The 24,124-nt window shown below is 46.8% G+C and overlaps 1 protein-coding gene across 4 annotated transcripts in view; it reads right to left on the bottom strand.

Moving 5' to 3' along the window:
- Nucleotides 1-516: 516 nt before the first annotated feature.
- LOC6496654 (ecdysone receptor) overlaps nucleotides 517-24,124 on the bottom strand; it is a 58,043-nt gene continuing 34,435 nt past the window's right edge. For 3 of the 4 annotated variants that reach the window (XM_032455709.2, XM_001961304.4, XM_044715621.1), the window contains 4 exons: nucleotides 4,265-4,782; nucleotides 4,048-4,191; nucleotides 3,837-3,989; nucleotides 517-3,773 (listed from right to left, as the gene is read on the bottom strand). In XM_032455709.2, the coding sequence (XP_032311600.1) occupies nucleotides 2,739-3,773; nucleotides 3,837-3,989; nucleotides 4,048-4,191; nucleotides 4,265-4,782 (1,850 nt within the window). In that variant the 3' untranslated portion in view covers nucleotides 517-2,738. Of the gene's footprint in view, nucleotides 3,774-3,836; nucleotides 3,990-4,047; nucleotides 4,192-4,264; nucleotides 4,783-21,174; nucleotides 21,257-24,124 lie in introns of those variants that run through there. The other variant, XM_044715620.1, reaches the window with a different exon arrangement.

The following is a 24,124-nucleotide window of genomic DNA, read 5'->3' as shown; positions in this document are numbered from 1 at the left end:
TCGAAAGATATCGACAGGATCTTTCTCCTTTTAAGGGTAGTTCAAGCTTATCTTATTCTATTTTAACACTCGACGTCGACCAGGATTTCCGATGTGAATACTTTGAATAATGGCGATAATCTTTGCACATAGGGAACTACAAAACGGGGCTAGCAAAGTAAGGACCTTTCAATTTCTAAAGCTATTAAATAGCAATTTCTTCCTCTCCTGTTTCACCCTTCGAACGGATTATTAACTAATAATAAACTAAATTTTGACAAGATACAAACCGCTTCTTACCTACAAACCTCTTCATCTTTTTGCTTTCGTTCTAAGCCAATTTCACAGCCATTTGCTTCGCAAGCAAACTTGTTCAAATTCTGAATTTCTAGCTCCTAAGTCTTTGCGCTCATCCCAATAGTTTGCTCCTCTTTGTCCTAGCAAGCAAAAATTACATAAATACATATACACATACATGTGTACCGTGTGCTCGAGAAGAATCAAAAAATAGTCAAATAAAATAAAAACACTGGGGGATTACGTTTTTCTTTTTTCAACTTCTTGTTTTGCTTTGTTTCAACATATTCTCATGTATATTGTATATATCTTGGTTGCTTTCGTATCTACCACATATTTCATTATGTAGACTGGTACAAATGTTCCATATTACGATAGGGTTTAATATTTTACATTACATGAACTATAAAACAAGTTATGAATAAATTTATTAGGTTAGGTATTTTGTATAATAATAATTGAACGTGCGAGTGCATGCTAAAAATCATCGAACTTAAACCAATTGTAAAAAACGAAACATAATGAGTTTGATGAGCGATGTCCGTCATCGCGTATTTTGGGTTTTGGATCTTTCGCTGCAGTTCCCCATCCGGGAAGCCTTCGAAGTTCAAAGTTCGAAGTTCGAACACAAAGCCCGAATACGAGTACTACAATTAAATAATTCACTGAATTCTCTTTGTCCAAGTGCAGGCTATATTTAATTAGAATTCTCTTATTTAAAGCAAGGTGCTCGTTTAATTTGAGTTGCTTCCATTATATTCATGCTACTTGTAGTTGTAGTTCGTTTTTATAAATTAAGTTTACTTAAAGATTTAATTATGTGGCTGTGGCTGTTTGTGTGTGTTTGTGGGTAAAAATATATAGGTACTTAAATTAAATTAGTAGTAAAAATAAAAAATTGCACAATTCATTTAGAAAGCTAAGATGTATGTATTATTTTTTTCTACACAATAAAAGAGTTCCACTTTTATCCTTACTTTCAGCGTGTTACTATTTTACAAGTTTTTCTTGTCTCCGTTTGCAAACAAAAATTTTACTAAAATTAGAATAAATTTGATTTAAGTTAAAATAAGGCCAACAATTAAAAAATGTACAGTTCAAAACTAAAGGGAACTAATAGACCTAAAAATTGTTTGAAAATAAATTGCATTACATTATAAATTGCCAAAGTAAACCAATTTGCACGTTAATGTGGTTTTTTTTTATAAAATAAATTTTGATTTCGAATTTTGAAATACAAATATAATTCGTATAATAAATATTGAAGTCTTTTGGTGAACTGTGGGTGTGCAGGTTACCAAAGTGATTGAACATAACCAGTAAAATATTTGAATTACAATTTTTGTTTCGTTTAAGACTTAATACCTTTTGATGCCTTTTGGTTTTGAGTAAAACTCCAATCACTTTAATTTCATTAATTTTTCAATATAAAAATTTTGTTTAAAAAATGCCTAGAAAACGATGCCAATTTCTAAAGAATCTTGGATTTTGTTTGCAAACACTTTTTTGGGTGGAAATTATCAGAATCTTAGAATTTAAATTCTCATTTTTAAAAATATAAGGAGGGCATAAAAAAAATATTAATATATTCTCTTATTTGCTTTGTTTCGCTTTTTTTGTAATATTTTTACAGTTTTGCCTTCGTTATTAATAAAAAATATTTATAAAATCAGTCCAAGTTTTGCGTGTTTTTTAGAGTTTGTTGTTTGAATTAACTTAAATGTGTATTTAGTTATTATGCTTATTTAACAGATTTACTCGTTTCAGATTTACTCGTTTCATTATGGTAAGAGTTAGGGGTTATGATTTAATATTATACAGTTGCTTTCATTAAGTTTATGTTTAGTAATTTAATGTAAATTTATATATTTTATATATAAACAATCTTTATTCTCTTCTCTCTGTTGTCGCTCTGCTGTTTCTATTCCCTCCGGATCTGTGTCGCATGCAGTTGGAGAATCAACTTGAAAAACCAAATTCGAGAAATGATTGTGCGCGGCACAAATCCGTGCTCTGCCCACAAAAAAATGGATTCTATTATTTCAATTGATTTTCATTTGTTCTCCGTTCATATATCTTGTCTCACTCTCACTCTCTCCACCTCTCTGTCTCTCTCAATGCGCTTGTCCAATTGTTTTTAAGCTTGTTCCGAATAAGCTTCCGTATAATAGTTAATAGTATATTTTAAATGTTTAGTCAAATGAATAATGCCTAAACTCTAATATTTGCAGGCTTAAGACTAAATAACTGCAGTTTACGCTTGTCCATCATTAATAATTCGTTTCCTCGCCCTCCTGAGGAGAATTCCCCAACCCCGCGGCGCAATTCTCCATCTGTGTCGGGAGAGGAAGATGGGGAGTGTGTGGGTTTAGCTGCCTTTCCTAGTCAAGCAGGACACCGATATTCTCTTGGTGGTGGTGGTGGTGGTGTTGGTGTAGCTGCTGCTGCTGTTGCTGTGTCTGCTATGCCGTCGTCGAGTGCTCCGACTTGACAGACACTCCGCCGATGAGCTGCTCCTGGTGTGGATGCAGAGCCACGCCCATCAGCGCCATCGCCGTCTGGGCGTTTGCGTACATGCTGACGTTCCCGCCCACACCCATGCCCACTCCTACCCCGTTGCCCATGGCCACCCCTGGCGTGGTCGAGCTAGCGGGCACGGCGGCAGTGATGCTGGTAGAAGAGGTGGCGGCAGCGGTCGTGGGCCCCAAGGCCCCACCGCCCCCGATGTAGTCGCTGCTTGTACTGACTGCCGACACGGAACCGGAAACGGATGCGGGCACAGGAACGGAAACGGAGACAGGAAGATGCTGCGGCTGGAGCTGAGGTGGGAGTTGTGGCTGCGGCTGCGGCTGCGGCTGTGACTGGGGCTGGTGCTGGGCCGCTGCCGCCGCCGAGGTGGAAGCGGTCTCGGAGTCTATGCCCGAGGTAATAGCGCCACCGACAGAGGTCCGCATACGTTCGGCCCGCTCCAAACGCTCGTTGTCCTCCTGGGTGACCTGCAGATGTGACTGAACCGAGGGAGGGATGGCATGCACGTCCCAGATTTCCTCGAGGAACTTGGGGAGCTTGCGGTTCTTGAGCTTCAGCGAGAAGCACATCTCGGCGTTCTGGTTGCCCAGGGTGCGCAGCTCGGTGAGGATGGACAGCAGCTTGGCGTAGAAGACGAGGCTCATGGAGTCGCCGCAGTGGCGGTTGAGTATATAAATGCGTAGCGTGTCGATGTAGTAGCTTTGGATCTCTTCGACTAGTTTAGCCTTCTCCAAGCCCGGTCGGTCCGAAAAGATCACAATGGCAGTGAGTAGAGCGTACTCGACGTTGTCCACCTTCATCGAGAACATTTGTCGGCAGAAATGCAGCAGGTCTTCAATGTTGTCAGCCATTCCGGCCATTTTGTACGAGTCCCGTGTGTAGGATCGATTGTTCGCGAAGAAAATGGAGTCTGAGTTGTGGTCGTATCTGCGGGCCATACGCAACATCATTACCTCGGACGAGCAGGCCTGCGAATAATCCACACCAGTTATACTCAAGGTTCTGCCACTTGAAGCCAGGGGACTACTTACCTTCAGTAACGTTATCTGATCCTCCTGGGGTATTTTTGTAAACGCTGGTAAACCTTTCGCAAATTCGACAATCAACTGAACTGTGAGAATGGTTATCTCGGTGATGTGTCGAAAACTGACGTCCGTCTGGCTCTCGTTCTCATCGGGTTGACTCTGCAAAGGAAACGAAGTTGCAGCACTCAGTGTTTCCAGGGCCCTGCTCAGAACCTACCATTATACGCTTGAGATCCTCTTCGGATGGCTGCTCGTAGCCGTCCTGGTACCAAATTAGTTTGTATATAACAGCCAACTGATTGTACGTTAGCGGAGGTATATTGCGCGCTTGACACTTGGCCAAAATATCATCAGGTAGTAGCTGGAGCGAGGAAAGAGAAGAGCGTTAGGCGTTAGCCAGGATTTTGGTGGCGGGGCTATGATGCTATACTTACCGGAATCGTGGCGTGCTGCGGCGCCTCGCAGGTCATTAGATCGAGGATCTCCTTCTTCACAAAGTCGTGGGTGCCGCCCGAGCCCAAGCCGCCGCCATTGCCACCATGCTGCGAGCTGGGCGACGTAGTCATCTTGTCCTTCTCCTTCTGGGCCTTCTTCTCGCGCCGCTTCATCGCGCACTGGTTCTCCGGGACGACACACTCCGGCCTCATGCCCACGGCCAGGCACTTCTTAAGGCGGCACTCCTGGCACTTGCGCCGCATGTACATGTCCATCTCGCAGGCCCGTCCGAACTTGCAGCAGTACACGGCGCTCTTGGTGACGCTCCGCCGGAAGAAGCCCTTGCAGCCCTCGCAGGTCAGTGCATTGTAGTGGTAGCCGGAGGCCCGGTCCCCGCAGACCAGGCACAGCTCCTCCTGCACCCGCGGCGCCGGGCCCTTCTTGCTCTTCTTCGCATCGCAGCTTTCGTTGGCGGAGTACCCGTTCAGGCTGCTCGAGGGCGAGAGATCGTCGCGACCTGTCGGGCGAAAGAAGCGGGAGGCGGTACGAATTAGTATGGATTATTTCAGCGGGCGATCCATAAAACATTAGACCCAAATAAATAAATTTCCTGCACAGTTCTATGTTCTCGGCCATTAGCATGTTTTGCAAGCTCCGAATACAAATTGAAAGGCTACTGGCTTCATAATCCGCAGCCCTGTATTGGTATGTATATCTGGGAAACGGGGTTTCGCTCTGTCCATCCCCGAAGCTGTCGCTCCGTGAAATTTAAAATTCAATTAACTCTGCTGCTCAAAGTCAATGGAAGTGACTCTTGGTTGACGAAAATCACGCCACGAAATTATTGAATGCAGGATGGAGAAGCACTTCTAGCTAAGGCTTTGAAGATAAGCTATAGAATCGGATAGCCCTTACCCCGGGGATAGTACGAAAATCGGACATGAAGTATGATTAGAGTAGCCTAATCTGAATGATCGACATCGGCTTCAGCGTAGGAAGTCCCTTTAGCTCCAATGTAAACAGTTGCCAACATAAAAGAAATGGGTTTTGTAGTTTCGTCCACAAACCATCAAGTCATCATGTCCCATTATCGATTGCGATTAATGGGGCTTGTGTTGAGGCGACGGGAACTATGAATGGTGCTGGAGATACGTTATGTGAATAGTCACGTTCGCAGCACTCCCTCCGAGGGACACGGAATTCAAAGTGCAAGTTCTCTACAAGTCTACAAGGCGCCAAGCGGGCCAAGGCGGGCCGGAGGGGGGCAGTTAGAAAGGGGCGGCCATTGGTGGCACATAAGTAGATAAAAAGATATGACAAAAAGGCGTGCTATTGTTGCAAGTGATGCAGCCAGAGGAATGACAATGACAGCACCAACCAACGCAAGACACGGATCAGACACTTCGCTAAGACGATGGCCCTGGAGCAGGAGCTAGGGCGGAGGGCGCAAAGCCAAGGCGGCTAAGACGTCACTTGGCCACAAGTGCAGCTCCCCCTCCTGGGTCCGCCCGTCGTCCTGCCTCGCGTGCTTCAACTGCAGCCGAGTGCAACGCAGTGCATTGTCGGCCTAACACAGTTTTCTGCAACGAGTCCCCATCCCATTTCCCTCCCACTCCACCCCGCAACATATTACCCATACGCCCGATGGCTCTGGCTTGGCGTGGCGTGGTGCGGCTCTCCAATACTTTCCCTCCCTTGCGGCAGGCGCTGCGTTTCAATTTCACTGTCAGCGGAGAGGGGGAAAACGAAATAAACGACGGCGTCATGCAAACTTGGTCTGCTCCAGCGGCTCATGGAAAATGCAGAGACGCCAGCACGACTGCATTTTCACTGCACTCCAGTGCGAGTATGGAGAGTAAAATGTGGAAAATTGCTGCTGCCGCTGCTCTGCGGCAGGGAAATCGTGTGGCTAAAAGTAAAAACCTGATGGCGAAACCAGCTTGTCTAAGCCGGCAGTGGCTCCACCGCCCCCCGGCCCACGTTCAAAGGAAAGTTGGCGAATATGAGCCTAGGTCCGATGGGATAATCTCGTCGCAACCGAGGCAGCCGCCAGGTGATTCCCATTACACAGATATGTATGTACATATCCCACACCAACAGCGAGTTCTTGCATAAAGTCTTCGAGTCAGCTGGTAATTACCCTCCGACTTGCCTACATATGTATGTACAGTGGAGCATACTTGATTTTAAGCCAGTGGAACGCCATTTGGCCCATTGCACGCAGTGGAAGAGGAGAACACTGAACCGTCGTGGAAGAAACAAAGGCGCAAAGCTCTGGATGCATTGAAAAAACAGACATCGAAACGGCAACAGCGGCGCACAAAAGACACCCCTGATTCCGCCCGGCTCCACCAGCACGCCCTTCCCGATGGGGCTGCGCACATTTCGAGTTCATTGTGTTATTGTGCTTGGACATTCGGGCTCCGCTCCGCTCCGTTCACTGGGCGCACTACATACCTACATAGCCCGTGCAAGCGCGGCTCCCAGGCAGTTCCGTGGCGGAGTTAGGGAGCGGAAGGAGGGAGGAACGTGGTAGCTGCACTCGAACCTGAATCTCCATTCCTAAAAAGGCAAGCCTCTCTACGAGGGCTCTGGCCAAACAAGGCTTCCCTCTGCTTCTCAAAGTATTTTTAGACCAGAAATCGTAGTATAGGGGATTACGTGCAAATGATATTGGGAAATAAGTAATGGTGTAGTTTCTGTTCCGTTTCGCCCCGAGAAGTAGGCAAGAAAAATGGATTTTAGCCAAGTACCGGGTACGTCGTATAACTCTCATTTGAATCACGATTAAAATAGGCCGATAATTATATATATAGAAGTTTAGGTTAAAATAAACATCAAATAAACATTCTTTCAGATAAGCACTCCAGAAATATTATTTATGTAAAAACACTCGTCGTACATATGCATGTATGTATGTATGTACGGAGATAGGCTAGCTTTACGTCAGCCCTGTGTACTCTGCAAATGCACTCTCCGAGCTATCCTCTCTGGCGAGAAAGCTCACTCGCTCTCTGGCCCCTCATCTGTTCGCTTCCGCCTCCCTTCCGACGCCCTTGCCGCAAAAGCTGAAAAATGTTGATGTAGGCCTCGAAAAATATGCAGTTTGCCTTTGGCATTGCCAGTGCCACTGCCGACGTCCCTGTCAGCCCCGTCCCTCGCACCTGGTACCCTGGTGCAGCAAGAGTGGCTGTGTGTGAGTGCGAGAGCGAGAGCGGAGTGCATGTCGCACAAGCTTCCGCCGTGGTGTAGGTAAGTTCTCCCTTCGGGTTCGTTTGCGTGCATTTCGTTCTGCCGTGCATTTGCATTTGCATTTATTTTTTCACACAGTTTTTGTTCTAGGAGAAGAAATAAAACTTTTGTTGCTGCTCCCGTTGGCGTTGTCGTACGGCTCTGTTCCTACGGCAAACTCTTCTTTTGTGTGCTCCCTCCTCCCCGTGTGCGTCCGTGTATGTGCGCCGTGAATGCAATATTTTTAAGCGGCTTGTTGTTTGTGTGTTCACTGCTTTGCACAAAAAGAAGACAGGGCGGAGGGCGGAGGGAGGGCAGAGGCCCTATGCAAATAGCGTCTTCTGTGCGGATAGCTGGCAAGCGGAATAAAAAGCTCCCCCCCTTCTGCCCATCTGCCCATTCCACCGCCCTCGGATATTAGCAAGTTGCAGTCTAGTCGTGAAAAAGCCAGGCGAGGTAAAGTTTGTTTGTCCGATTTCCCGTCTCTGTGTTTGTGGACTTGGATGCGATATGAACTGCATGGAGCTGGGGGTATGGGATATAAGGGATAGAGAAATGTGGCGAAAATCGGGGAGCAAGCGAGACAAGAATATAGGAGAAGCATATAGGAGAAGGGAGATTGCAATTTATCTGGGATTCAGCTTTAAGTTTCCTCCAAAGTATATTCTTGTGGAAGTTCATTTCGAATGGGAGAGATGGCTCGAAATATTATTGATTTTAGGAAATTTAACAAATGCGGCCATCGACTAACTAGCCGGATTAGCTCATGCAAGTCAAGTTAGTAGACCTCTCAAGACTTGTCCACTTTCTCAATCGATAATCCAAAGCGATCTCCCAAGTCCACCTCACAACTCCACCACCATTGACACATTTTCTCTGGACACCGCCAATCACGGACTTTATTGACCAAGGACCTACCACTTTGCCTATGGCGACATTGCTGGCGATTACGTAAACGAAAGCCGACGACCCTAAATCAAAATACGTTGAGCGGGCCAACTAACCACCGAAAAGGCTCGAAGGGAGGAGGGCGGGTGGAAGGGTGGTCGCCTTGGCTTTGTCCGTAGCTAGGATGGTTTGTGATGGCCAGCCGGCCGAGTAGCTAAGGCCAAAATCAACACGGCCTCCCAAAGGCTGCCCCATGCTCTGCAGGTGGGCGGGGGAGCGGGGTAGGTTGGGGTGCATGGTGTAGCGCCAAGCGAGAATCGGAGTCGAAAAACTGTACCGCAGCCAGCGCATGTCCGATGCACTCTCTCGCTCTCAGCCGCATCCCGTCCCTGTCGGTTGTTTGGGGTTGCACACGTTTTGCCGTTTGAGGGGTTCTCTAGTGCAAGGCTGCAATTTATTTTGCACGAGTTTGTCAGTTGTTAGGCACGTTTTGCCACCCCACGGCCCCCAGAAACCCCCTTTGGGCGCCCACCGTATATGGCGGAAAAATTGATTTTTTCAGTTCGTTGGCATGTTGCCGCCTAGCCATGTACTTTCGTGTTTCTGACCAGGGGCAGGGACACGGACACCGACACCGACACCGATACGGACGGGCATTTCGAGAAGGAGGGAATGCACTGTGTGTCCTGGGTGGCTGAAAAATGCTTTTTAACCTACTTTGAGCACAGGTCGACATTTAGACGAGGGTCGTCGCATGACCTTTCGTGTGTTTCCCAACGCGTTCTCTGGCGCTGCCTCTTCTGGCTCCTTGAGCTGTTTGTTATCGTTTTCGATTCAGAAAACCCACCAACTATTGGTCCATTTTTAAATGTAAATCTATAAAGTATACTTCTAAATGTTTAAATTTTAATTAAAAACTCTGTAATCATCCACTCCTCTTAACGAACCTTCCGCGCACCACCCAACACCACTACTCGTACACCCTATGTAACTCTTGTGTGGGAGAAATCCCGCCCCTTTTGGCGCATTCCTGCCCCAACAACATGTGTGTGTGCTCCCTGCATTTACTTGCATGGCCCGTTCTGTGTGGGGCGCAGCATTGTTTACAATTTCTTTTTATAGACAACATATGTTCGACATGCCCATGTGCGGGGTGCTCGGCGAATTCGCCAACACTGGCTGGCTGCGATCCCAGCCAAGCTCCCAGGCTACACCTGCGGCCACGTTCTTAGTGTTGGTGCCCGGCTTTATTATAAGTCTGACGCGATGCAAGATCCTACACATTTAAGGAGATATTCCTCGCACGTTCTCTTCGAGAAAGCCTTATCTATTCTTCCGCCCTCGTCTGTACGGGAGAGTTCCAAGGGCAGGGAGGGAAGTCGGACAACTCGGGAACTTCTGGACAAAACAATGGAGCGCAGAACAAATGGCGGCGGACTGAAGCCATTAAGAAGCACAATGCAAAAGCGAGCGGGGAAAATGGAAAAACAAACTTGAGAATAAAAGATGAAATAGATGGGCAAAGAAATGAAGAAGTTACAGTGCTGCTCACAAAAGCGTCACAGTCAGTCGCGCTCGGATATCGGTGGGTAGAGGCCCCCATAGTGCTTAGACTCATACCCACTCAGATCTATTTCCTAAAAGGTATCTTGGGAGGGGGGGAGCTTCCCTAAGAGATGTTCAGGGCCTGGAAGGTATCAGCACCACAATTCACTTTTCGCAGTTACTATTAATTAATTACGTAATAGGAGCTCCAGCAGCGGAAGTTTTAATTGAAAATTAAATGAAATCTCTGCAGACAGAACAGTGCGACCTTGTTGCATCGAAGGAAAGTAACCCCGTCTGGATCAGACTACCTCCCTTTTCGCGAGATCCATGCCCCAGGCACTTACGAGATATTGTTATTGTTATGAAAATATCAAAATGTAGTTATGCAGCTCTGGAGGATTCCAGCATCTTTTCATCCACGGGCTTTGTTGTCTTGGCGGCAGACTTGTCATTGTGCTTAAGTGTTAGCTGCCTTGTTGCTGGTCAGTAATTTTATTGAGCGACAGACGCTTGTACGCCACATCTGTGCGTGAACCAGTTGCCATAGCTCTTGTTTATTATTAAACCGTCTGACCCGCTCGGGCTGGTGTGCGTCCTTGAAGCCATTTACGTCACTCCCAGACAGGAGGGCTTGGGGCGAAAGGAGGGAGATAATGCATTAAGAGCGCTCTGCATCAATGGGCGGGTTGGGGTATCCACCTTTCAGTATGGAACTGGCTAAGAAAGGCAAAAGTCTAACTGAAAATTCAAGACCTTCGGCAACAGAGCCTCAAAGAGTTTCTTCCAAAATGCCACTGGGAAGTTGCACACTTGTTGGCTTTTGTGAACACCTACGAGGCAACTCACTCCGACCGGAAAAATAACGAATTTAATGCTTTACTTGCCAAGCTGCCGGCTGCCTGGCCAGCTAACACAAATTTTCCCCGTACTTCGCCCATGGCCGCCAACTGTGCGTATGCGCGATTTCACCGGCTCTTGACATTGTGGGAAATTCTTTTGTCGAGGACAGCAGAAACATACATGCTCCGTGGTCATGTGTATGGGTACAGGGCATATTGCATTACAACGCTGCCTTTGGCTGAAAAACGAGTCGCAAACCTCTTCGAGTGGAAGAGAAACGCGAATGGCAGAAGCCGAGTATTCGCTCGATATTGCAGAATTCACTTCCACGAATTTGTGTTTTTAGCAAGCTAATTTTGAAGCCCAAGAATTCGATTGTCGGTTTGTGCATAGCCTGGAAGAATTCAATGCAGAAGTCGAGACACCGATCGGTCGGGGATGGGGTTCCACGTATTATGTGACAGAATGAAAAACGGCAATGGGACACCTTCCCGCCCTTGGCTGTAATATTCCTCTCAAAGCCCATCAGAACATATGGAATGGACTCACTGATCTAATGATCTGATTAACTAGTTCCTATATTATTAATCGATTAAAAAAAACTCAAAAAATCAAGAAGAAGGAGAAATAAATTGCCAACTTCCGCCTTTTCAGCTTTTTGACAGATGGCAGGCATTATTCACCTTAGACCATGCTTCCACACAGACATGCGTGCCCCGTAATCCTAATAGCCCCCATTTGCCACCTCTGTTGCGCCCCGACTAATCGTAGCAGCCTTCGTTGGCCGAATCGGCTGCAATTTGTCATTATTATATTGTTTTTGGGAGCCGAGTTCTCCGGTCCGGACCAGCGACTTTGCTTTGTGCCAATTGCTGAGCACATTTCGCCGCCGCTGTGTTTTTTATTGAAAACAACTTATTTATTTTATTTTTGGCGTTGCCATGATAAAATGTGTGTCAAGGGGCAACTTGTCAGTCATAGGATTTCTGCCTGCCGCCTGTCAAGCGCTTTTTTGCTCCCAAAAAGAAATTGCGCAAAGGCAGCTGCGGCTGGCTGCCTATTTTCGAATTCGAATGTGCTCGGCGGGCAACGGCGAGTGGCGAGTGTGGGCGGCGATTGCCAAAGATAACTTCGCACAGAGGTGTGCAGATACGAGTATGTAGCGCAAGTACAGGTACCAGTCGAAAGTGGCCCCCCGCGTGGGCTCGCCTGACAGAAGCAGCGAGGGTGAGCGGGCAACATCATTTGATATTTTCAGGCTGACTGGCTGTTGTCATGTGTCATTACCGACATTACCGGCAAGAAACAGAAACGAGGTACATGCTCACTGGCAAGGGTCTATCTAATGCGGACTGCGGCTGGGCTGGCTGGGCTGGCTGGTGGGTCGACCTAGTGCATGCAGCTCCCATTACATTTCCGCACGACACTCGGCAAAAACCAGCTGAACTTCACAGCTCGGCTCACTTCCGCTGGCCACTTTAATTACGGGCCTGCCTAAGCCAAGCAATTTTCTTGGCCCGGTAAGCGAAACCCAGCCCCAAGGTAAGACCGCGTCGAGAGTGGCGGGAAGTTCTGAAGTCGCTCTCGGATCTGGCGCTTCCACCACTATTTATAAACATGCGATCATCGCATCTCCGCAGTCAACTGGTCAAATGGGAGGCAGCAGAAGTTCTTTAGGTACTTCTCACAGGTAGCTGCGAGGAGGCAAAAAGGTTGCAGTTAGGAAGAGCGGAATTGGCAGCTACTGCGTGTTAAAATCGAAATATCGAATAAATTAGTTCTCGACTTGGATTTCGCTTTCGCCCCATTGGCCGGCTAATTGCTATTACGGAAAGTTGCCGGCCCACCTGAAGGCAATTAAGCAAAATTTAATTAAGTCTCGCGAATACGGACCGAAAATTTACAAATCAGCATCCAAAGTAAGTGGCCCAGGCAGCCCGACAGGCCGATTCTGATCGCGACTATTTGGATTTGATGGAAAATGCTCGGCATGCGTTGGAACAGAACTGTGTGAGCTGGCCTGGAGAAGCGGGGCGAGCAGCACTGGCGAATAAAAATGAAAACCTAGAGGAGAAACAAGCCAAGTGGCAGTGGCAGCATTTCCCACAAGTGGAAACTACTTTCAGCCGCGACGGCCATGGTCGGCAACTAGTTTTTGCGTCTAAGTAGGCTTGGCAAGTGCAACGAGTGCACTGGGCAAACGGACTGGGCTGCGATCTTGATATCGAGCCGGTTATCTGTATCTTGCAGATACACGCCGTCGAGCTGCACCGCCGCTTTCTAAACAACAGCTCCAGACTCGCAATATCTGATCTTGGACGCAGGCTGTGGGCTGAAGCTGAAGCCGGGATCTGGGGGTTGGGGGGTTGGGCTGGGATCTGGTTGGGGCTGCTTTGGTCTTGTCTACGTGCTTTCGTTTCGTTTTATTTCGGATCAGCTCGGATCGTTTCAAACGCTCGTTTGTGCCACAACATGGCCTTGAATTTTTAATCAAGTTTCGCGCTAGTCGCATGTTCCAAGTCTCGCCGGAGCTTGCCGGAGAGCCCGAGCCCCAAAGGCATGATCTTGGCTTTGCACAGAAACGGCTTGGTCATGTTGGCCAAGTTGGAATCGGAGTGTCTGTGTGTGTGTGTGTTTGTGTGCGTGTTTAGGCACTAAATTCGAAACAAGTTCTATTGAACTTGGCTCGCCACTGCTCTTCAAAACACAAAAACAGACACAGACCCAGACCCAGAGACAGACAAGAAATTCGCCTCTTTTTGTTTATTATTTGTGCCTTTATTTTTTGCGAAATGATTAATGGAATTTATGAGTCTTCTCTCTCTTTTTTGGCAACAATACCCCTGAGTTATAGTATATATACCAGCGTGTGTGTTAGATGTATTAAAGGGTAAGACAATATAGTATTTCCCCGTCGAAAAGTGACGGCAAGCGAAGAACAAAAAATTGAAGTTTAATGGTATGAGAAAATAATAAAAAACAGAAAGTTAATTTATTCATATTTTTTAAATTATTATGGTACTTGATTATTTTTTAAAAACAAGGCACTGCCGCTACAAGTTAGGAGCGAGTTAGTAATTGCAAAGATATTTGGACATCCACTTCGGGGCTAAGATCTCAACACTCAACAAAACATCAGTACGGGCAGCCACTTCTTGATGATAAAATTGTAACCTTAACCCAAAACACACACAAGTCCCAAGCCGACTTCCGGTTCGCTTTCCCCCGATGCAAATGTTGTTTAATTTAGGCAGCAAACATTTGTCATGCCGCATTTCAAATAAGCGACAAATTCTCTGGTCGCCGTTCGAGTGTTTCTGCCCTCCTCTTGTGTGCATTTTAATGGCATTAGGCTCTCAGGCTGTATGCAAAGAAATCGGCAAGGAGGGCCGCTCGTACAGCCACACAAAGGCATACATTAAGAACACAGGCCAGGGCGAGGACCAGGAGGGCGGAGGACGAGCCCAATGACTGTCAAATGGGGCACAGATTTGATTTATTGGGGCAAGCACATCTCTGCCGCTTCTACGCTGCAGCTGAAGCTTTCTGCGACAACTTCTTCCCTTAGAACGAGCGGGGGTGGCCCTCCGGGGCGGATTGCCTGACGGAGTGGCTTTGTCAAATAATTTAATTTCAGCCTCGACCGAAAATGCATTCTGGGCGACTCAGGCCCCGACTCACGGCCCAGCCCATTAATGCTGTGGAACATTTTTGGCTGTTTGTGGTTTCTCCCGATTCGGGTGTGTACTAATTTAAAATTGCAGGCGAATCGGTTCTGACTGGGTATTTCGCCGGAATGTGCTGGGTATCGAAAGGCACCGCACAGCCCCCACCTCTCGCGGCAGAGATTCTCCGGCGACCCCCGTCGCTGTTTTTGTCATATTTACCATGTGTTATCGGCTTGGAGTTCGTGTTTCCTTTCTTTTTAATTTTATGTCTTTAGGAAGGGACTGGAGGGGCTTTCATTAGTCATGGCTTGCATGGCATTCGGCCATTCCTTAGCCGCGGCTGGCACGCCCAGACAATGTGAGATAATTAATCAAGCCTTTAGCAAACATCTATCTAAGCAATGATTTCATCGTTTTATTAAAAACTCATTGCTCCCCAGAAACTTCACATATTTCTTCATATATACTCCTTTTCCTTATTCTAATTTTGAAAAAATATGGAATATTCCAGTTGCGTAAACTGACAACTCTGGTTTCATGAACACGGCCTCCTCCTGCGTGGCACCACGCGAGGCGTGTGTACTCCTACCTAGTGGTAGGAGTAATTGAGCGATCCACTTTGACACTCGGTTGCGTGAGCCACAGGCGTAGCATTATAAATGGTCGGACACTCTCTAAGCCCCCGGGCCAATTATTAGTCAGATGCAGATAACGCAGACCGACAGGCCGGCAGGCGAAATAAAATTGCTGGAAAATGCTTTGCATTCATTCTTCCGGCTCTGTTCTTTGTCTTGCCAATTAAATTTTCAAAATCGATAAAAATCGCAAACTGAAAAAGGATCAAAAGCATTTGCAAACTACTTAAAAATATAAATAAATGGTGGAGAGCCCGCCTCAGCCGCCTCAGCCTAACCCGGCCCGGCCCGGCCTCGAGTAGAAGTAGACTCTGCGGCAGATGCTTCAACGGTAACCGCAACAGCTGCCAATTTCGGGCCGGCAGACCTTCAAGGGCTCGGATCGGACGAAGGACGACGCTGCGGAGACGGCAGCAATTGGAATCTAATTTAAAATTAGTGCTTAAAGGATTGAAATAAATTCAGTCGAGCGACGGCTGCTGCTTTCGGCCGTTTTGGGCCTTTTGGCCGAAAGCAACAGCAGCAAACTCATTGAAAATGCGTCTTTCAGCTCCGGTTCCGGTGGATCAGGCGGCAGGTGGCTTGATGTTGATCGGGGCTTTGCAGTCGCAGCAGATAGTATGTGGCTGGCCCTAGTGGTAGTTACTCACAGATAGCTTGGACACCCGGGTACCTGGATCTAGACATCGACGAGTGCCACAAAGTACAAATTTCCGATAAAATAAATGGAAATGCGAGGGGAAATTTTCTAAAAAAATAAAAAGAACTAACACATAAATAACTACCAAAAGGAACCTAAAAGACTCACTCCAATTAAGGTTTACTTGACAGTTTATTGAAACTCTCTTGTATTAGATAGTATTATACAGCGCTACACCTCTGACTCTTTTTTTTTTATATAAACTAATTATAATCCCATAATCATAAATATTTACAATTTACAAATAAATTTCAATGAAAATCGGAAACATTTTTAGATTTTCTCGGTCTGCCTTTTGCCTCTGCCTCCTGCCTCTTTGCAATCAAAAGACTTAGGCTACAAACTTTCAATGCTCAGCGCTGAGGAAAACCTCAAAGATCCAAGTCGAAAGAAGTAAGTTTTAAAACTGCTTACCATAAAGGGAAATGGAAACAAAAATGTTGAAAAATTTAATAAATCACTTTTGATTGCGGCATTGTTATTTTAATAGAAAAGCACCCACCGAAATAATAATGTTTGTTTAAAAAGGAAAAAGAACAAAAGGCCGGCTCACACATGGCTTAAAATAAACAAAGGTGGCTGGGCTGGGATAGCTGGGCTGGCAGAGGGGGAGGACCGGAGCACTCCAAAGTAAACAGAATCACAATTTCGCCATGACATTGAGCGGGAGTGATAATCACAATAAACATCATAATTATTTCGATCACGTAATTACAAAAGAAAATAGTGAGAAAGAGGTGGGCAGAGTGGACCGGAATAGAGTCGAGAATGGCCAAAAGTAAGAATAGCAAGGAGCCACGATACCAGTCCAAGTCCAAGACCAAAACCGAAAGCAACCACAAATCGCGTGTGCGCTGACGCAGCAGAAATGGAACGAAAATAATACATTCAAATAAAAATTCTACGATTCGGAGCACTCCCTTTCCCGCCCCAACACCCCACCTGTTAACAATGTAGTAACATTTTCAAATAGTAAACTGTAGTGGGAACGCGATGGCTGGCTGGTCAGAGGGAGCACGCACATGGCGGGCATTATTATTATTTCGGTTCTTACTTTGGCTGGCAGAACACACGTTTTCGGCCAAGAGTGTGAAACATCTTTTGTTGTTGTGTTTCTTTATTACGCATCAGCGTTTAACCTTGAGCGGGGTCAACGACCGTTTTAGCCAGAAAAATTCTAACCATATTATTTTTACCAGTCCCAGCAACCAAAACAATCAGAATAACAATGAAACGAGTAATAGAGCCAGCTTTTGGCGAAGTCGAAATACCCTAGTAGGTCTATTTCGCGATTTCTCATTAAAAAGAATCAAACTAAAATGAGTTCTTACATTTTTCTAAAGTTTCAAAGAGTTTCTACACTTTTCTGTTCGCAAAAACTTAAACGACAAGTATTGGATATACTATCAGTTGGGAAGGTGATTCCATTGTGATCCTATAATGATAAAATTTACTACTCGGGAATGAGTTGTATTGTAATTACGAAGTGGGATAGGAGGTCTCATCTCCGACATGTATCTGACATGCATGTCTCCAGCTTATATATCCGTTTGTTCCAGCCCAACTTCAAAGTCATCAACACGTGTCTTGATTAATACCCGCTGATTTTCTCGCAAAGGCTTTTATGATTGTTATTTCCCAGCTACCTCGGCGCCCTTCCCACCTAACATTCCCCTTCAAGCGCCCCTTCGCACTCGAACTTGTTCACTTTTCGGCTCAAAAAAAAATAATGAAAATAATGAAGGCAAAATACCAATACAACGAAAACACAAAACAATGACAGTGTTTTTATAGCGGGTACTCCCCTCCAGGCTCCCCATCTACGATGTATCTGCACAAAGGGCGATTTATTTCAGTTACTCCGCTCATGAGAGCCAGGTTAGTTCAAGTACGATTTGCGCTTTTTGTCAATGCAAACCGAAAACCAAAACCCGAAAATCGAAAATAATTGGGACCGCGGAGTCCATTTGCATTCATCAGGCGGGCATTTAGCGAAAACCGCAAGAAGCAGTCGAAATCCATTCAGAAATAATGCGAAAACCAGGCAGTTTTGGAAAATCTACAGGACTTTTATCATATCGGGATTGAACAGACTTGGTGCGTGACAAACAGCTTCTCATCGGGCACTAATTAAATGCCTACGATCTTCGTTGTTATGGGCTTTGATGCAAAGAGCTTTCCACCTACGGCAGAGGCACCCTACCAAGCCCCAAAACACCTCCAAAAACACCTCTGAAACAATGGAAAAAACAATAGAAAAAGAAAGTGGCTACCAGCCAGTTGGATTGGTGTGTGGGAGACATGAAATTGCAATTACTAAGAAATTTATTAATTGCTCGCCCAAACGTCAATCGGGACGAGCCGGCCTACCGGAGTAATGGCACTAGGCAGCGGAGTACCACTGGGTGTACGTATTCGAGGGTAAAAGTGGCCGAAACTGTGTCAGATTGGACCGCAGGCACCTATGCCGAGAGTCGAAGGCTGAGAGCAGCGCGTTACAAATTTCTTTGATTCGCGGATTGTTTCTGTGGGTGTTTCTGTTTTTGTTGTTCGCTAAAGCGGCTGTTTCATGAAGGTTTTTTGCAAAAAACAAAAAAAAAATGTATAAAAAATGACTCAAGCTAAACAAATAAACGTTAAGCCGCAAAATGTATATACGTTAAAAAATGAAATGTTAAATAAGCACGCACTTGTTGCTATTTGTTTAGAAAAAAACAAAAAATAAAATGTTACAAGGTTAGGCGCCGACAACGGCACGAATTTATTGTTTAAACTGCACAAATAAAACTTTCGGCACAGAAAAGTAATAAGCGAAACAAAATTATGCGAATAATTGGGGATTTTTATCGTTTTTTTTGCGGCTTGGGCCATGGCTCAAAGTTAAGGTTAATACGCATTGGATGGCCTATATTCAGGTGATTATGCGATCAAACTCCCGGCTGCACCCCGGCCAACTGACCACTTGACGTGACTTCCTGCCCGCATTCAGAAATCGGACAAAGAATTTCGCTTTCGTTTCGCTTCCAGAAATTCTAGTGTGCATTCCACTTCCCCGCCGTCCGGGCGGCGGAGGGACGGGTGTTTGCTCCACAGCGTATTTACTTGAGACCCGGGACCTTATCTTATCGCCGCGATGGAACTGTGGAAACACGGGGACAGGCGAGCCGAGGCAACAAAACATTGTTTATGTTAAGAAAAGAAAGAGAGCTGTTTTCATAGCAAAATAAATAGCACAAATGTGCATTATCAGCTAAATGCTGATATCTACAATGTACGAGTGCCAGCGCCCAGCCCAGCCCGGCCCGGCCCGTTCTCCCAGCCACCAACACAGAGCCACTAACCCCAATTTGAACCGTACGGTTGTGGGGCACTGTGTTATCACGGAGGCGCCCGAAAATAAAAATAAATCGAGGCGAAAGTTGACAGTCACTCCCGCTCCCGCTCCAGCCCCCGGCCCGCTCTGGGTCTTCGGCTCTTCTGATTAGCTTGATTCGAAAAACAGGCAAGGGAGTGAGCCATTCGGCTCTGGTGGACAGGAACATGGCTTTAAATCACACAAAAAACGCATCTTCCGTCAGCATTCCTGCTGGGATTATCCCGCCACCGCCACCGCCTCCGCCTCGGCCTCAAAGTTGAATGAACCAATCCAGCGCCCGAGCCAGCCAACTAGTTAGTTTATGTCTCGGCACTAATTAAAATGATTATGAGTGGGGACTTCCGCACTCTGTAGCCTGCATTTTAGTACACCCCGGCGACCCTGAACTTGAACTACGAGCAAAATAGTCGAAAGCCAGCTATCCAGCAACAACGGCTGCAGGTTAACTTAAATCGTTAAAGCTGAACACAAAACCCGTCACCAGTTCGTGAACTCTGCGGCCAAGTGTGAAGGCTAAATAGCTCTGAACAAAGGGAAGTAAACACGTTTGGCGTATAGGAAGTGTGTGCGGCGGCTTTTCATAGGCCCCTCCGCAGCATAGTTACTTCTCTGGTATGCTCATTTGCATATCCAAACAAGCCAGAGACGGAGAAAATGTTTTCTGATGATCCAAGATCGACATTATGCAATAGACACCCTAAGAAGTCGGCAGCCAGTCAGAATTGCGAGTGAGGAGATGCTAGTTGAGATGAAACTTAAATCAACAGATACAAATAATAGTTAGATATATAGATGCTACTACTTCAGCAAGGTACAATCAATCAAGTGGCTATAATTTAGAACATTTTTGTCGCCGACTCATGCCTCTTGTTTATGTACACTTGGCACGACAGCTAACACTCGAAGAGAAAGCATAGTTCTTCCTCAATATCATGGCATTGTAGGGAATGCTCTTCAACCCCCACACCTGAGAAAGGAGCCTGTTTGTTTTGAGAAGAGGAATTATTCTGATTACGAAAACGTAATTTCTTGCCATGTGTGCGTGCCCACGCGGCTTTTTAAAGCACCTCCTAGCCAAGCCAAGCCAAATCACCTTTTATCCATTACGAAAGAACGAGAAGTGCCGACCATCGCAACAGTTGCCCTCTCCCTCGTCCCGTCCCGTCCCCGCCCACGCACAGCGGTGAGGGCCGGTGAGGAAATGCGTGTGCGTTTCAAATTTGGGTTACTCGCCGTGCGCAGAGTGCTGGCCTACTTTCGGCCTACAACTGCTGCGAGATACAGATACGGATACGGGGAGCAGCCGAGGGCTATTGTTGCTGCCGCGCGGCGTTAGAATTTAGGTCTGCCACAAGATGCGTCCCCAGCGATAGCCGCCGATAGCTGACACCGATAAGCTTCCGCTCCCGCACCCGCACCCGCCTCCGCCGGCCAAGAGGGCCATCCAAACCGATTTTGGGAACAAGGCGCTTGGGTGATCGGTAATTTGCCTGCCTTTTGTTGATTCATTTGGGTTAAGTGACAGAATCGGGTCAATGTTTTGTTCACATTTGATTCCGTCGCCATCTAGAATTAAGTTCTGGGTCAGCACCTGGTGACCACCCAGAGCTGCTCAACAGCAGGGCGGTGGGGTTCTCCTTAACATTATTTACTAGCCAGTTGTCAGGAACCCATTTGGCCAACCGCCTGGTGTTTACTTAAAGCTTTAATGTGCTCTTCAAACCCCAAGAAACCTTGCCAATCGGCCCCATTTGGAACCTTTTTCGAAACACTTGTTCGAGTGGAAAGTGAATCCAACTTTCCTCGAACACAGCTCCCTCATTGCTCTGTCAGTTTAGGTGGAGAAGCACGAGCAGCCATTTCCTAGGTGCTCGGATGCATCTCAGCACAGCGTGGGCGGCTCCAGCTGAGCGAGAATTTATGGCTAATGGCTGTTGCCGTTTGTTGTGGTCGGGCGGGGTGACCTACTTTCCGGCACGCACTATCAGGCGCGCCGCCCCCGACCGCCCCCGGCTGGGCTTACCCGTTGGCGCTCGACGTCGGCGAGCGTAATCAGAAAAGCTTTCATAAGTCGTTTGTTCTGAGCACATACCTGCAAAGAGAGAATGAAAATGTTCAATTAATCAAGTGTCGCTTGAATGGGGTGTAGAATTAAACTAAAAACTATCACTGACCCGAGTGGGGGGTGCGTGAGAACTGAGCAGGTGAGCCCGGTCAGAGGTGAGGACCACGTAACGCTGCTAAATATGGAAATTGAACGAGGTTCTGTGCCGGACATGGCAAATTATGGTCGAAAATGATTTTAATGAGCTCATCATCAGATGGCGTGTGATGCGAATGGGCTATTGCGGCTTTAATCGAATTTAATTGGCAAAAAGTGTTGGGAAAACTGGAGGCAAAAAAATAATTGCCAGGCATTTGTTGGATTTCGAGGTGCGGATATGAATTGTGCTTGGATTGGTGTCAATGTCGAACGGGTGATTAATTGCTCTTTATTTTCGGATACTTTTGGTTTCAGATACTATCTATCAGATCCATCTGAGCAGAAGGCACCCTGGGCGTCTGCTCCCACTCTGCTCCCTTGATCGCCACGAGCGTTGCGCTGCAATTTGCACTTTCCAATGGCTCGTTCGGGCCCCCAGTCGGTTTCAAGTTCAAAATCGACACACAGCAAACTAGAGGAAATTTTATGCAAAAATGATTATGACAGGGGGCAGAAGGGGGAGGAGGGGGCAGCAATCAACGAGCATAAATCAAACCCATTTCGCACAGACTCTGCAGCCTCTGCAGCCAGCATCTTTTTACTTTTCTGCTGCGCTGCAGCTGAACACGAACGTAAAAAGCTGGCGAAGAAAAAGTGGAAAATCATGGTTCGGCAGCGAGTAACAACAACTTTCACTCGGAGAGAGAGGCCGAGGAGAGGCAGAAAGAAAGTGAGACAACTTGATTGCTTTTATAGAAGCTCGAAGTGAAGAAGAAAGCTAAGAAGCAGAATGCCCATTTGCGGCGGAAACTTGTTTGGCGACTCGACTAGAAGAAAGTTGCCCCGGCCGCCCCGAGAATGATGCACTAATTGGACTGCTGGTGCGAGGGAGACGGCGGTACGCTAGTGCCTTCTCATCAGCCCTCTGATCAAATGACAATTTTTTAACAACAATTTTTTCTTTCTTATTTTCGCCAGATTCGAGGGCCAGATAGACAGTATTTTCTAGCCAGCACGAATATCTGATTCTTAGCTCATATTTTGATTGTTATTTTCATTTTCTTCCGCTCTCTCTCCTTCGCTCTTCGCCTTCCACCTTTTCTATTTCTACTATCAAGAACAGAAATAGAGACTCGCCCGCTCCGGCGTGTGGGTATCTTAGCACACGCGCTCACACATACTGAGTATAAATATTTCACAATTTCTTTTCGCTTTTTATTTTGGACAACATTTGTGCATACACACTACTGACATAGTTTTCCCGAATAATATTTATAATATTTGGGCGGCACAGTGGGGCAAGACTGCCAATCGGGGAGGCTAGAACCCAGAGCTCAGAAGGGCTATCAGGGCACCTCTTCGAACTTGAGTTCGAATTATTTATGAGCCACTGCCCCTGCTAAGTACAACAGCTTTAATTGCGTTGACTTGTTTTAGTCACAGCTGCAAGCCGGTTGTGTCATTAACCTATAAAAACGTGTTCGAGCAAGGGGCGGGCGGCCACAGGAGAACCAGAGAGCGGCACTGCACCGAGTTCGATTGCAATTGAGCGTTTCTATTTTTGAATTTTATTTTAAAACGCTCCCGCCGGCCAGTAGGATCGAAAGCCATTCAAGGGCTAGTGGTTGTGCACTTGCCGCCTCCGAGAGAGCTGCGGAATTATGATATCTTAATAACAGTTTTGGGAACAAACATAAACAAACACGAAAAGCCCAAGAGTCAAAGTCAGGCAGCTGTCAGAGGCACTCGTCAATGTCAGGCGGCATCTCGCGCTGCAATTACAAACAAGCGAACATCTCGCTTACAACAAGTACACATTGTATTGGGCGGAGGGTGGAGGGTGGATGGTGAATGGTGGATGGTGGCGGCGATGGACCCCGCCGAAGGGAGGTAGGGGAGCGTGCGAGTCGACGAGAATACGAGAACACAACTGCACTTTGGTGAGCGAGCACCAGCAATGCGAGCGTCGTTAGTGCGAGAGCGAAGGAGAGCGCAAGAGCGCCAGATAGTTTCGTGCTCATTTGTTGGGGCCCGCTATCCCTCTCTCCTTCTCTCAGTGCGCTCCGCTTCTGATCGCGATTGTCGATTGCTGACAGCTACTACACGGCTACAGCAACAGCAACAACACGACTGTGAAATGGCGGCACAAAATCATTGACCTCAATTTTTTCGTCATGCGAGCACAGACACGCTTGCGGGTAATTGCATTTGTGTGAGCGAGTGCAAGTGGGTGGGGCGGGGGGGTGACTGAAAGGGGGAGGCGGGCAGCACACACAGACAAGCACATTTGAACGAAAAGCTGCCACCAGACGTTATCATTCTGGTTATATCGTGCTCAAATATGTGTATTTGGCTTGAACTGTTTGCCGTTGTATAACCGCTCTGCTCGCTCCGCTCCATTCGCCTCTGTTCGCCGCCGTCCTTGAGCTTGTGATCCGCTCGAGTCCGGCCCAGAACGCCTAATTATGTCATAGAAAACATGTACAACTCCGAGCCACCCCAGAGAGTGGACAAAGAAAATGCAAATAAGCTCGTCCGCCAGAACGAAACGGGAGTGAGACGGAACAGTTGTGCAAACAAGCACGCACATGGGCTGTAGCTGTGGCTGCTCCTGCATCTGATGTTGCGGCTGCAACATGAGGCAGCTATTTCAGGGGGTAAGGTCATGTACTTGAGCTTGCCATTCTTCTGCAGCGCCACGAAAAACAAAACCTGTGTGCGGGAGGGGGATGGCGGCAGGCAGCCAGTTTTTCGATTTCACTTTGGTTTT

This window comes from Drosophila ananassae, chromosome 3L, assembly GCF_017639315.1.
Source record: "Drosophila ananassae strain 14024-0371.13 chromosome 3L, ASM1763931v2, whole genome shotgun sequence".
Lineage (NCBI taxonomy): Eukaryota > Metazoa > Arthropoda > Insecta > Diptera > Drosophilidae > Drosophila > Drosophila ananassae.
The sequence above is the reverse complement of the archived record's forward strand: the minus strand, read 5'-3'. Positions and strand labels throughout refer to the sequence as shown.